At 36.3% G+C, this 13815-nt stretch overlaps 1 protein-coding gene across 2 annotated transcripts in view; it reads left to right on the forward strand.

Annotated features, from left to right (window-relative positions):
* WDR44 (WD repeat domain 44) overlaps positions 1-13815 on the forward strand; it is a 90578-nt gene that overhangs the window by 27734 nt on the left and 49029 nt on the right. For both annotated transcript variants that reach the window (XM_019719134.2, XM_019719135.2), the window contains exon 2: positions 401-434. In XM_019719134.2, the coding sequence (XP_019574693.2) occupies positions 401-434 (34 nt within the window). The remainder of the gene's footprint in view (positions 1-400; positions 435-13815) is intronic.

A 13815-nucleotide genomic window follows, 5' to 3' on the forward strand; every position in this document is an offset into this window, starting at 1 on the left:
CCTACAAACAAGGACATTCTCCGACATAACCACAATATAATTGTGTATACTTTTGAACTGCAGTTCCACTTCTAGAGAAGTTTAAAGAAATTCATCATGGAGGAACACAAAATTTTCTTTACAAAGTTGCTTATTATAGTATTATGTGTCATAAAGATATAGATATGTAGAAAGACAAAAGATACATACTCAAATCGCTACGTAGTCAGATTATGGGTCACTTTAATTTTCTTCTCTACTTTTTTATATTTTCTACATTTTCTCTATGTAAAGGAACTTTTTTCAATTACAGAATACATACATGTTTTTAAAAAGGTGGGCTTGTCTTTAATAAGTATGTAGAATTATTTCCCTTCTCACCTCCAGTATTCAACACCACCTTGCTTTTATTTCTTAACAGGTCTCCAGAAAAGGTTGGAATTTCAACATTAGAGGTAAGTTGTGCTTTCTGCAAGTTATGTTTCTATAAATTATAAACACTTTTAATTTTTTCTTTTTTATGTAATTCTTTTTCTTTTGCTTTCTATTACTTATTTTTTGCTAAATATTCTCACATTGTCTCTTACTAGGTGTAATTAGATACTCTAGAAATACTTATTGTGCTCTAAGGAAGGGACTATAAGTATTTTTTAGATTTCCAGTAATTTTTATTTGACTTATAATTTTTAGAATAAAAGAACAATATAAAATACTGTGTGTGTGTGTGTGTGTGTGTTTTAATTGAAAAAGAAAACCTGCATGACAAAAATGTGGAGTAACCAAAACACTTGTATACTTCTTATGGGCACATGTATTGGTATCGTCACTATATATAAAAATCAATCCCAGCCTTATATCCAAGCAAAGGAGTTTTTTTATTGAGACATTATGCTCCTGAGAACCGTTTCAAAAATAGGAATATCACCAAATAGATATTCTCTGACATTTGATGCTTTAAATCAAATTGGGTATGTACTTTATGTGTATTTTGTATGTTTGTAAATGTTTTTGTGTGGTGTGCGTCTGTACATATGTATGTATAAACTCAAACATGCTCTATTTTTCCACTTCCAGTGTCCTACCATCTTTTTATACACACTGGATATTGATCTCTTTGATAAATTTTGGTACATTCATAAGGAATAGTCTACAGCAGTGGATATAAATGAATTAGTTATACACAATAGCATGGATGAGTTTCAGTACCATAAGGTTGAGTAGGGGGGTAAAAGACAATTCATGGAAAAAATGCATGCAGTAAATTCCATTTATATTCAGTTCAAAAGCTGGCAAAATTAAAGACTATATTGTTTACAGTTATAAGCATAGTAAAACTGTAAAAAATAGCAAACGAATGATAAACATAAACTTTAGGATACAAGTCATCTCTAAGGGGGAAAGAATGTAATAGAAATGGAAAGGGATATATAAGAGACTTGAAAGCTAGTGGTAACTATTTTCTTTTTCTTAAATTGAGTGCTTAAGGTTACATCATAATTCTTTTTTTTTAATTTATTGGGGTGACAATTGTTAGTAAAATTACATAGATTTAAGGTGTACAATTCTGTATTACATCATCTATAAATCCCATTGTGTGTTCACCACCCAGAGTCAGTTCTCCTTCCATCACCATATATTTGATCCCCCTTTACCCTCATCTCCCACCCCCCACCCCCTTACCCTCTGGTAACCACTAAACTATTGTCTGTGTCTATGAGTTTTTGTTTCTCATTTGTTTGTCTTCTTCTTTTATTGTTTTTAGTTTATATAACACATATCAGTGAAATCATATGGTTGTCTGCTTTTTCTGTCTGACTTATTTCGCTTAGCATCCTACTCTCAAGATCCATCCATGTTGTCACAAATGTTCCTAAATCATCTTTTCTTACCACCGAACAGTATTCCATTGTCTATGCATACCACAACTTCTTTATCCATTCAACTATCGAAGGACATTTTGGTTGTTTCCATGTCTTGGCCACCGTAAACAAAGCTGCAATGACCATTGGAGCACACGTGTCTTTATGTATAAATGTTTTCAGATTTTTGGGGTAGATACCCAGGAGAGGGATTGCTGGGTCATATGGTAATTCTATTCGTAATTTTTTGAGGAACCTCCACACTGCCTTCCATAACGGCTGCACCAGTCTGCATTCCCACCAACAGTGTATGAGGGTTCCTTTTTCTCCACAGCCTCTCCAACATTTGTTACTATTTGTCTTGTTGATGACAGCCATTCTGACTGGGTGAGGTGATATCTCATTGTGGTTTTGATTTGCATTTCTCTGATGATTAGTGATGTTGAGCATTTTTTCATATGTCTATTTGCCATTTGTATGTCCTCTTTGGAGAAATGTCTCTTCAGGTCCTCTGCCCATTTTTCAATTGGGTTGTTTGTTTTTATGTTGTTGAGTTGCATGAGTTCCTTGTATATTTTGGATATAAGCCCCTTATCGGAGGCACTGTTTGCAAAAATCTTCTCCCATTCAGTTGGTGGCCTCTTTATTTTGTCAATGGTTTCTTTTGCTGTGCAGAAGCTTTTAAGTTTCATATAGTCCCATTCGTTTATTTTAGCTTTTACTTCCATTGCCTTTGAGTCAAATTCATAAAATGCTCTTTGAACCCAAGGTCCATAAGTTTAGTACCTATGTTTTCTTCTATGCAGTTTATTGTGTCAGGTCTTATGCTTAAGTCTTTGATCCATTTTGAATTAATTTTGGTACATGGTGACAAATAGCAGTCCAGTTTCATTCTTTTGCACGTGGCTATCCAATTCTCCCAGCACCATTTATTGAAGAGGCTGTCTTTCCTCCATTGTATGTTTTTAGCTTCTTTGTCAAAAATTATCTGTCCATATTTATGTGGTTTTATTTCTGGGTTCTCAATTCTATTCCATTGGTCTATGTGTCTGTTTTTCTGCCAATACCATGCTGTTTTGATTATTGTAGCCCTGTAGTACAAGCCAAAGTCAGGAAGTGTGATACCTCCATTATTGTTCTTTTTTCTTAAGATTTCTTTGGCTATTCGGCGTCTTTTGTGGTTCCAAACAAATCTGATGATTTTTTCTTCTATTTCTTTAAAAAATGCCATTGGGATTTTGATGGGGATTGCATTGAATCTGTATATTGCTTTGGGTAATATGGCCATTTTAACTATGTTGATTCTTCCAATCCATGAGCACGGAATGTCTTTCCATTTCTTTGTGTCTTCTTCAATTTCTTTCAAAAATGTCTTATAGTTTTCAGCATATAGGTCTTTCACATCCTTGGTTAAGTTTATTCCTAGGTATTTTATTCTTTTTGCTGCAATTGCAAAAGGAATTGTTTTTGTATTTCTTTTTCTGAGATTTCATTGTTAGTATATAGGAAAGCAATGGACTTTTGTGCGTTGATTTTGTAGCCAGCAACTTTACTGTATTCGTTGATTGTTTCTAATAGCTTTTTGGTGGAGTCTTTAGGGTTTTCTATATATAGCATCATGTCATCTGCAAAGAGTGATAATTTAACTTCTTCATTCCCAATTTGGATGCTTTTTATTTCTTTCTCTTGCCTGATTGCTCTGGCAAGGACTTCCAACACTATGTTGAAAAGCAGAGGTGATAGGGGACATCCCTGTCGTGTTCCTGAACGTAGAGCAAAGGGCTTCAGTTTTTCACCATTAATTATGAGATTAGCAGAGGGCTTGTCATATATGGCCTTTATTATGTTAAGGTATTTTCCTTCTATACCTATTTTATTAAGTGTTTTAATCATAAATGGATGTTGTATCTTGTCAAATGCTTTTTCTGCATCAATTGATATAATCATATGATTTTTGTCCTTTATTTTGTTTATGTGATGTATCACATTGATGGATTGCGGATATTGAACCATCCTTGTGCCCCAGGGATGAACCCCACTTGGTCGTGATGAATAATCTTTTTAGTGCATTGTTGTATTCGGTTTGCTAGAATTTTATTTAAGATTTTTGCATCTGTTTTCATCAGAGATATTGGTCTGTAGTTTTCCTTTTTTGTTCTGTCCTTACCAGGTTTTGGCATCAGGGTAATGTTGGCCTTATCAAATGAGTTATGGAGTACTGTCTCTTCTTGAAATTTTTGGAAGAGTTTGAGCAGGATTGTTATTAGATCCTCTTTGAAGGTTTGGTAGAATTCACTAGTGAAGCCATCTGGTCCCAGACTTTTGCTTTTGGGAAGGTTTTGGATGACTGATTCAATTTCGTTACTGGTGATCTGTCTGTTTAGATTTTCCAGTTCTTCATGGTTCAGCCTTGGAAGGCTATATGTTTCTAAGAACTTGTCCATTTCTTCTAGGTTATTGAATTTGCTGGCATGTAGTCCTTCATAGTATTCTTGGATGATCCTTTGTATTTCTGTGGTGTCTGTGATAACTTCCCCTTCTTTGTTTCTGATTTTGCTAATTAGTGTCTTCTCTCTTTTTATCTTAGTGAGTCTAGCCAAGGGTTTGTCAATTTTGTTAATCTTTTCAAAGAACCAGCTCTTTGTCACATTAATTTTTTCTATTGTCTTTTTGTTCTCTATTTCATTTAGTTCTGCTCTAATTTTTGTTATTTCCTTTCTTCTGCTGACCTTGGGTTTTACTTGTTCTTCTTTTTCTAGTTCTTTAAGGTGTAACATGAGGTTATTTATTTGGGAGTTTTCTTGTTTCTTGAGATAGGCCTGTAATGATATAAATTTCCCTCTTAAAACTGCTTTCGCTGCATCCCAAAAATTTTGGTAGGATGTATTTTCATTGTCATTTGTTTCTATGTATCTTTTGATCTCTCCTCTAACTTCTTCTTTGACCCAGTCCTTCTTTAAAAGTATGTTGTTTAATCTCCATGTATTTGTGCTTTTTCCTGCTTTCTTTTTGCAGTTGATATCCAATTTCAAAGCCTTGTGATCAGAGAATATGCTTGGTATGATTTCAATCTTCTTAAATTTGTTGAGACTGATTTTATGTCCCAATATATGGTCTATCCTTGAGAATGTTCCATGTACACTAGAAAAGAATGTATAGTCTGATGTTTTAGGATGAAGTGCTCTATAAATGTCAATTATGTCCATTTCATCTAATGTGTCATTTAGGGCTGCTATTTCGTTATTTATTTTCTGTTTGGATGATCTATCCATAGCTGTCAATGATGTATTTAAGTCCCCTAGTATAATTGTGTTTTGGTCAATTTCTCCCTTTAGTTCTGTTAGTAGTTGCTTGGTGTATTTCGGTGCTCCCTGATTGGGGGCATAAATATTGATGACTGTTATGTCTTCTTGTTGTACAGTCACCATTATGAAATGTCCATCTTTGTCTCTTGTTATCTTTTTCACCTTGAAGTCTGTTTCATCTGATATCATTATGGCTACACCTGATTTTCTCTGGGTACCATTTGCTTGGAGTGTCAATTTCCACCCTTTCACTTTGAGTCTATGCTTGTCCTTGTAGCTGAGATGTGTCTCTTGGAGACAGCATATGGTTGGGTTTAGTTTTTGATCCAATCTGCTACTCTGTGCCTTTTTATTGGTGAGTTCAGTCCATTTACATTTAGGGTGATTATTGATATGTGAGGATTTCCTGTCATTCTATCTTTAGTTTTCTGGTAAGGCTGTGTCTCCATTGTTTCTTTGCATTTTGTTGTTGTCTATTATTTCTGTGTGGTGGTATTCTATGATGTTTCCTCTGTTTCTTCTTTTATTACAGTATATATTTCAGTTCTGGATTTTTTTTGAGTGGTTACCCTTAAGTTTATGTAAAAGAAAGTTTGATATTTAGAGTATTCCATTTTCTTCAGCACGCTTACTTTCTCCATTCCCATATTCCGGTTCAGGCCTTTACTCTCCCCCTTTTTATGTTTTGGTTGCCACAAATTGTCCCTGTTGATGGTGGTCGAATAGGCTCCTTTAGTATTTCTTGTAGTGCAGGTCGTGTATTAGAAAATTCCCTCAGCATCTGTATGTCTGGAAAGGTCTTTATTCCTCCTTCATATCTAAAGGATATCTTTGCTCTATATATTATTCTTGGCTCATGCTTTCTCTCTTCCAATAGTTTGAATATTGGTTCCACTCCCTCCTGGCTTGTCGAGTTTTGTGCTGAAAAATCTGATGATAATCTAATGGGCTTTCCTTTGTAAGTTACCGTCTGTTTTTCTCTGGCTGCCTTGAGGATTCTTTCTTTGTTCTTGATTTTAGACAGCTTGAATACCATGTGCCTTGGAGAAGGCCTGTTGGGATTGAGGTAGTTAGGTGTTCTGTTTGCTTCTTGGATTCGAGGGTCCAGTTCTGTCCACAAGTTTGGGAAGTTCTCATCGACAATTTGTTTGAATATATTCTCTGTTCCCTTCTCTCTTTCTTCTCCTGGTATGCCCATTATTCTTATATTGCTCTTTCTGATGGAGTCAGAAAGTTATTTTAGAGTTCTTTCATTTATTTTAAGTCTCAAGTGTCTTTCTTCTTCCTTCTGTTTAATTTCCAGGTTTCTATCTTCGATGCCACTGATTCTTTCCTCCATCTGGTGAACTCTACTACCTAAGCTGGTTATTTCGTTCTTAATTTCTTCTATTGAGTTCTTTATCTCCAGAAATCCTATTTGGTTCTTTTAAAATTTCAATCTCTTTCTTAAAATGCTCATGCTGTTCTTTGATTGTGTTTTTGAGTTCATTTAACTGCCTATCTGTGTTTTCTTGCATCTCGTTGAGTTTTTTCAGAACTGCAATCTCGAATTCTCTGTCATTTAAGTCACATATTTCTGTATCTTTAAGTGCCTTTTCTGGAGATTTTTCACTTTCTTTATGAGCTCTTGTTACCTTGGTTATTCATGGCAATTACTGGTTTACTATTTCTCCTCCTAGACATCTACAGGAGTGGCTTCTGCAACAGGTTGATAGGAAGAGGTCTTTCTTTTGTTTTCCAGTACTTCTTGGTAGAATGTTTTATTTCTTCTCCGACTGCAGTTTATTTTTCTTCTCCCACACGGTAGTGCTATGTTTTCTCTGCACTATTCCAGCTTCTCACACAATGGGGGGATTCCCTGGGAGACGGGCTTCTCCTCTGTTAAGAGTTCATCTAGGTCACAGGGCGCAGTGTCCCGGTGGGTATGCGGAGAGCTTTTGATGTTCCAAAGCTCTTCCTGCTCCAGATTCAGAGCCCGTATGTTTCAACAGTTCTGTTTACTCCCTCAGGGATCTGCCCAGATAGGTGGGGTCAGGGGCAGGGTGAGTTGTGAGAGGTGGCCCAGAGGAATGGCGGCGACCACCTCCACAGCAGGTTCTGCTTCCACAGCTCCCTCCCCTTTGCGCGAACTAGTTGGGCTGCGAATTTGTGTTTGAGGTCCACAGTTCTCAGAACAGTAAATATTGTATTCGTTTGATCTGACAGTGCTACTGTTCTGTTTGTAGTTCTGGGCATGTGGGGGCGGGGCGAGCTCTGGGAGGGTAGGGAGGGGCCGGGTAGTCTCGGTGCCTAAGCCTTCCATTCTCTCCTCGGCAGTGAGGCCTTAAACCACTGTTTTCAGCCTTTTTCCCTCAGTCTTTTCTCTGAGGTCTCTACCGTGAGCATAGGGTTCAGCTGTGTTATATGCTGCCCCCTCAGCCCTGTGGGCCATAAGCCGAGCCCTAGTAGTCCGAGTTCTTCCCTCTCCCGCAGCTGCGGTAGTTTCGGGAAGCAGCGAGCTCGGAGCACTGAGCTAGGTCTGTGTCCTGCGTCCGCGCGGCTCGGTCTCCGCATCTCCCTTTCCTCCTCTCCCGCTCGCGCAATTCGCCCACCTGTAGGTAAATTCAGTAGTGGGCCTCTTCGTCTTGCTTGTCTGCTGTGCAGGGCGTCCTTTGTGGAGTTTTTGTTGTTCAATTCATTGTGAATTCCACGGGAGCTTTACAGAGGCTCACCTCATGCCGCCATTTTGATGACGTTTCTCATCATAATTCTTTATTCCTTGTATTTTATATAAACCATTTGATAGTCTATTTAATAAAACAATTTTCAAAGTAGAATATAGACATAGTTAAAGTTTGCTCATTGCAAAAGTACATAGTTGAAAATGTAACTTCCATCTCATCCCTCATCTAGTTCCCAACCCCCATATCCAGAGACAATTGCTGTTTATGCCACTTAGCTCTAAGATGTTTTTAGGTTCTAACAAATAGGTTTTGGGAATCTACTTTATTTCAGTAATTATAGATTTTCCTTAAGTTGAATAAAATTAGATAGAAAATGTACTTATTTAGAAAATAAATATGAAGTTGGATATTGTTCTTTCTTATGTTTTATTTTGAAATAATTATAGTCACAGGAAGCTGCAAAGATAGTACAGAGAAGTCCTATGTTTCCTTCACCCATTTCCTCAGGGGTTATATCTTATTTATAGTATAATATTGGAACCAGGAATTTGACATTGGTACATTATGAGTGTATAGTTCTATGTCAATTTATTACATGTGCATATTTGTGTAACCACCACCACAGCCAAGATGCAGATCTGTTTCATCACCACAAAGCTCTGCCTTGTGCTATCCCTTTATAAAGTCAAACCTGACACTTTCCCCCCATCATCCCTAACCCTAGACAGCCACTAATCTGTTTTCCATCTCTGTAACTTTGTCATGTAATAGTTTCCTATAAATAGAATCATACAGTGTGTGACCTTTTGAAATTGACTGAAGGAGATTGACATCCATGCAAGTTATTGTATGTATCAATGGTTTGTTCTTTTTTACTACAAGCTAGTCTTCTGTGGTATGGAGGTACTCAGAATATTGAATGCATATTATATATAACAACATAACTACTGATATCTTAAGTAACCCAAATAAAAGTTTGATATGGTCCCAATTTTTGATGATTTTATTATCTTACAGTAGAGACATGTATATGAAGAGATGAGATGTGTGGTATTGATGTTTGTAGAATGAAATAGACCTTAAGTGCTACAAGGAGTTTGGAAGAGGAAGGAAGAGAGAGAGTTACCATGAGAGTACTGGTACCTGGAATAGCAGAGGAAAGTTTCAGGGAAGAGTTAGAAATTGCTGGGCTTTGAAAATTGGGAGAGATTTGCATAGGGTACATAGAGAAAAATTGGGAAAGCATTGTATGTTAGGCAGTAGTATTACGTAGCTAATTAATATGCAAAGGCGTAGAATTTGCTGGGAGCATTGAGAGACCAGTGTGACCAATGTATACATTTCATGGAAATTGGGGCCAAATTTTGATGAGCCTTGAACGTCAGGTTAAAAACTCCCGGCTTTAAATTTTTGGAGAAAAACATTTAAAAAGTCCATTCTTATATGTCTTACAGCTGTGCTCTCCAAGGTTTTTTTTTTCTGGGGAATTAGCAAAAGATAAGTGGAGGAAGGGTTGGAGAACAATTGGAGTAAAGAGACTAGGTGCAGAGAGTTGTTAAGAAGTTGTTAGAATGTTAAGACATAAAACTGACAAAGGGACAGTGTTGATAGGAATGGATGGATGAGTATGACAACTATTTAAGAGTTGTTTTTTTCTCTTAGCCAAAAACAGTGGAGGTCACATCTATAAAACATCTTTTTTCCATTTCATTTTATCACTGTTAATAGCTTCCCCTTCCTTACTACTATAAACTAGAAGTGACATGAATTTTTTAATAACTAACATTTTTAGCTTAAGGTTTTTTAGTAGATAATGAAGATTTGAGTGTAGATCATGTTTGTGCAAATGATTTGTGAAACAGTCTTTTGTTGGATGTGCTTATTAAAATTTAAAAAGGTCAAATATTAAAATTGAATACTGTGAGGAGGATACAAACAGCTCTCTGATATCCAAGGTGGTGACGAAGGTGTTGTGAATTGCTAGAATTTGAATGATCTAACATACTTTTTAAAGGAAGCATATTTCTGAGGTTGAGATAGGCAGAGGGTAGGGAAATGGCTTGATGGTGGGAAGCTGGAGTTTAGTAGGTACTGTGCTTCTTTATTTATCAGACAGTCCAGATCCAGAAGGGGTAATAAATGAGGACTGTCTCAAGTCTAACTAAGTCAGTGTTGGCTGTCTGTAGGCACATGCATGGTTTGCATTGCTTTTTCCCCAAAGCCTGATCGAGGTGCTAGGGGGAGGACCTGAACCTGCATCACTCAGAGAGAATTATATGTGAATATATGTGTGTGTGTGTGTGTGTGTGTGTGTGTGTACACACACACACACATATATATATATATATATATATATATATATATATGCACATATAGATATACTAAATCAGGTTTTACTAAGAAATTTTTGATTAACTTCTGTACAGATCAGATCCTCTGATCGGTGCCATATCACTCCTTTAAACGTGTGGTTTAATAGCAGTTTAAATTACAGGAGTTGATAGCTTTCAAAAAGTCAAAGTCCAAGAGCGTTTTCTTAAAGCCAGATAAAATAGAAGTCTAATCACTGTTTGGCAGTTTTGATCAGTGTAAGAATGTTAATCTGTGATCTTTGTAAGTACTTCATTCAACCAAATTAAATTGAGGTACAGGAATGATTAGTGTATATTTTTGCTTAGGGAAAATATCCACAGAATTAGGTTGTACGATGCTTCTGATTTTCCTACTAATGAACAGTTATTGGAGGATAATTGGATACATATACTTAATTTATAGGACAGTTGAAGGAGTTTCTCTAATATGCATGTTCTTAAGGCCGTCAGCTTTCAGGTATTTTCTGTCCCTCATCTTGTCAAGATTATTTTCTTATTTGTTTTTCTTCCAGTTTAATTGAGAAATAACTGACACACATCACTGTATAAGTTTAAGGTGTATAGCAAGATGGTTTAATTTACATGTATTGTGAAATGATTACCACAATAGGTTCAGCTAACATCTATCTTCTCATTTAGATACAATAAAAAGAAAAGAAGGAAAAAAGTGGAAAAAATTTTTCCTTGTGATGAGAACTTAAAATGTACTCTCTTAACAACTTTCCCATATATCAAGCAGCAGTGCTAGCTATAGTCATTGTTTTGTATATTACATCCCTAGTACTTACATATCTTCCAACTGGAAGCTTGTACCTTTTGACCACCTTCCTCCAATTCACTCTTCCCGCAACTCAAAATTGGTTTTTATTAGAAGTATGTTTTAGTTTAAAACCAGGATTCGATTAAACGATATATAAACTTATGATATGTGTCTTTAGTGAAGGAAAACCAGAGCATGCATTATTCAGCATTCATTCAGCCAATGATTACTTTTGCCAGTCACTGTTTTATGTACTGAGTACGTAGTGGTGTACCAAACAAGGTCCCTGCTTTCATGGAACTGACATTCTAGTAAGGCAGGGAAGAGCCCCCAAAAAGCATGTAAATAAGGTCGTTTCAGATGGTAATGAGTGCAATGAAGTAAAACAGGATAATGTGATAGAAAGTCTAGGGGATGAGTTTATTTCAGGGTGGTCAGGGAGGGCTATTCTGATGTAATAACACTTGAGCTATGACTGTAAAGATGGCAAGGAACCATCCTGTTGGCCAAAGTGTAATTGTGGGGTTTTGGTGGGAGAGGGAGGTGAGAAATGTAGGAGATGAGATGTCAAAGATGTAGGCGGGGCCATATCACGTTAGGCCCTCATGGGCTGTGGTGGAGTTTGGATTTTATGTAACACTTAAAATTCCATGGAACAGCTTCTCTATAGTAGAATCTATATAAGATTGGTAGTATTCCCCAAATGCTGGAAGGAATTCAATGAAACAACTTCAGCTTAATGATATTGGAAGTCCTACAGAAATTTCACCAGCACATGAGACCTTTAGCATTTAATCATCTCTGGAGCAATTATACAATGAAGCTCATCATGATCATATCCTGATACTTGGTAGAATTGCTACCTTAATACTTACATACAACCTTCTGTGCCTTAGGTTGCTTATCTGACAAAAAGTGGCTATAGTGGCATTCTATTAACAAGATCTGTGGTGTGCACCAAGAATTATTTTTCCCTCAGTACCAGTAGTAGCATTAAAATTGCTGTACTTCTATAAATGTAAAGACAACTTAAGATAGAGAAGGATATGGTATTAAGATTTACAAGTGTATGATTATCTTATTTTACACAATTTTTTTTCCAGCAGAAATGCAGTATCCATTTCTATCTTCTCTAACTTCCCAAATATATATATATATGTACGTATGTGTATATAAATGTATACGTAGATATATATGTATTTTTGGTGGGTTTAATTTTGTTCATCTGTTACTGTTTGGGGAACTTCATTTAATTTCTGGTTAAGTCTTGATTCCTTTTATGTAAAACATGTAGAGTTTATAAGCAAACAATTATCTTAATGAGATTTTCTGCATTACATATTTTTGTATTAAGCGTATCTGTGGAACAATACTTTGGGGAAAATAAAAGTTCTATTTCAACCCTTTACTTTAAATTTTCAATCTTTTTTTATTTATTTATTGGGGTGACAATTGTTAGTAAAGTTACATAAATTTCAGGTGTACAATTCTGTATTACATCATCTATAAATCCCATTCTGTGTTCACCACCCAGAGTCAGTTCTCCTTCCATCACCATATATTTGATCCCCCTTACCGTCATCTCCCACCCCCCACCCCCGTTACACTCTGGTAATCACTAAACTATTGTCTGTGTCTATGAGTTTTTGTTTCTCATTTGTTTGTCTTGTTCTTTTGTTGTTTTTGGTTCATATACCACATATCAGTGAAATCATATGGTTCTCTACTTTTTCTGTCTGACTTATTTAACTTAGCATCATACTCTCAAGATCCATCCATGTTGTCACAAATGTTCCTATATCATCTTTTCTTACCGCCGAATAGTATTCCACTGTGTAAATATACCACAACATCTTTATCCATTCATCTATCGAAGAACATTTTGGTTGTTTCCATGTCTGGGCCACAGTAAACAAAGCTGCAATGAACATTGGAGCACACGTGTCTTTATGTATAAATGTTTTCAGATTTTTTGGGTAGATACCCAGGAGAGGGATTACTGGGTCATATGGTAATTCTATTCGTAATGTTTTGAGGAACCTCCACACTGCCTTCCATAACGGCTGCACCAGTCTGCATTCCCACCAACAGTATATGAGGGTTCCTTTTTCTCCAGTCTCTCCAACACTTGTTCCTATTTGTCTTGTTGATGATAGCCATTCTGATTGGGGTGAGGTGATATCTCATTGTGTTTTTTATTTGCATTTCTCTGATGGTTAGTGATGTTGAGCATTTTTTTCATATGCCTATTTGCCATTTGTATGTCCTCTTTGGAGAAATGTCTCTTCAGGTCCTCTGCCCATTTTTCAGTTGGGTTCTTTGTTTTTTTGTTGTTGAGTTGCATGAGTTCCTTATATATTTTGGATATTAGCCCCTATCGGAGGCACTGTTTGCAAAAATCTTCTCCCATTCAGTTGGTTGCCTCTTTATTTTGTCGATGGTTTCTTTTGCTGTGCAGAAGCTTTTAAGTTTCATATAGTGCCATTCGTTTATTTTAGCTTTTACTTCCATTGCCTTTGGAGTCAAATTAATAAAATGCTCTTTGAACCCAAGGTCCATAAGTTTAGTACCTATGTTTTCTTCTATGCAGTTTATTGTGTCAGGTCTTATGCTTAAGTCTTTGATCCATTTTGAATTAATTTTGGTACATGGTGACCGATAGCAGTCCAGTTTCATTCTTTTGCACGTGGCTATCCGATTCTCCCAGCACCATTTATTGAAGAGGCTGTCTTTCCTCCATTGTATGTTTGTACCTTCTTTGTCAAAAATTATCTGTCCATATTTATGTGGTTTTATTTATGGGTTCTCAATTCTATTCCATTGGTCTACGTATCTGTTTTTCTGCCAATACCATGCTGTTTTGATTATTGTACCCCT

The sequence above is a fragment of the Rhinolophus sinicus genome, chromosome X (assembly GCF_036562045.2).
Source record: "Rhinolophus sinicus isolate RSC01 chromosome X, ASM3656204v1, whole genome shotgun sequence".
NCBI classification, from domain to species: domain Eukaryota; kingdom Metazoa; phylum Chordata; class Mammalia; order Chiroptera; family Rhinolophidae; genus Rhinolophus; species Rhinolophus sinicus.